The sequence below is a fragment of the Artemia sp. Qi Xiang Cuo genome, chromosome 10, assembly GCF_049724085.1.
Source record: "Artemia sp. Qi Xiang Cuo chromosome 10, ASM4972408v1, whole genome shotgun sequence".
Classification (NCBI taxonomy): domain Eukaryota; kingdom Metazoa; phylum Arthropoda; class Branchiopoda; order Anostraca; family Artemiidae; genus Artemia; species Artemia sp. Qi Xiang Cuo.
The window spans coordinates 73,694,370-73,695,455 of record NC_142803.1 but is presented as its reverse complement, the minus strand read 5'-3'; the positions used below and the strand labels follow the sequence as shown (position 1 = coordinate 73,695,455).

The window sequence follows — 1,086 nt, the reverse complement described above, 5'->3', positions numbered from 1 at the left end:
TAGATTATTTGATTCTATTTTTGTTCTTTTTGGTTTATTGGAGTTCTTAAATTTTTCTGAAAAACTTATTTTGTGGGAAAAGTTCTTAGATTAATAATATAGAAGAGGGAATCCTAGGACTATTACAAAGTAGTATGAAACTTTGTCCATCATCATTTGGAGATCATTTAGTAGATCATCCTCAGTGATGGCAACATCTTCAGTATAACCCATGTCAGTGATCTGAACACCTTTTCCAACCATCGCTGCTTCATCTTTGCTGATAACTCTCTCTATAATCCTGTCAATTACATAATCAAAACGATGGGGGATAGGACATCACCTTGTTTCACTCCTGAGTGCACATCAAAATTTTCAGACTCTTCACCATAATCTCGTGCCCGGATCTGCGTGCCCTCAAAGTATACTTTCAAAAGATCTACTGAATATAAAGGCATTCCATCTTCTTCTAGGATACACCAGAGAACGACTTGCTCAACTGTGTTGAATGCTACCATGAAATCGATGAAGATAAGGAACAGCGATAAACCATATACCTGGCACTGCTGTAACAGCAGCCTAAAGATAAAAACTTTCTTGGTACAAGGAATTTCGGTTCCAATAAAAGCTTGTTCTATCCTCATTTTCTCTTCTTGGGCCTGTTTAAATATATTGAGGAGAAGAATGGCAACTTTGCCGCAATATCAGTGCGAGCAATTTTACGGTAGTTCATGAATTCTGATTTGTCAACCTGTTTTTATGAAAGGAACAAGGAATGAAACTTTCCAGTTCTTCGAGTAATTTTTTCGGTCCGGATTATATCAATCAGTGGTTTGAGTTGAGCTGTGACAATCTCGTCAGCAGCTTTATATAATTCTGGTGGCAGACCGTCTTTACCAGAAGATTTGTTTTTCTTCAGTGAACGAATGGTTTTTTCTATTAAATTAATTTTAAAAACTTTTTCCACAAAATAATTTTTTCAAAAGAAGTAAAGAACTCCATTAAACCAAAAAGGAACAATAAAATAATCAAATAATCTACCAAGCATACAACTGCCATAAAACAGTATCAATATATAATTGAAATGAATTAGGGTAGAATATGAGT

At 34.8% G+C, this 1,086-nt stretch overlaps 1 protein-coding gene across 1 annotated transcript; it reads right to left on the bottom strand.

Annotated features, from left to right (window-relative positions):
* Window positions 1-287: 287 nt before the first annotated feature.
* On the bottom strand, window positions 288-623 carry LOC148948150 (uncharacterized). The gene has a single exon (XM_089096118.1). The coding sequence runs from the start codon at window positions 621-623 to the stop codon at window positions 288-290; it is 336 nt and encodes a 111-aa protein (XP_088952244.1).
* Window positions 624-1,086: the final 463 nt, after the last annotated feature.

Coding starts and splice junctions, on each gene's coding strand:
- LOC148948150 (XM_089096118.1), bottom strand. CDS start 623: ATGAGGATAGAACAAGCTTTTATTGGAACCGAAATTCCTTGTACCAAG.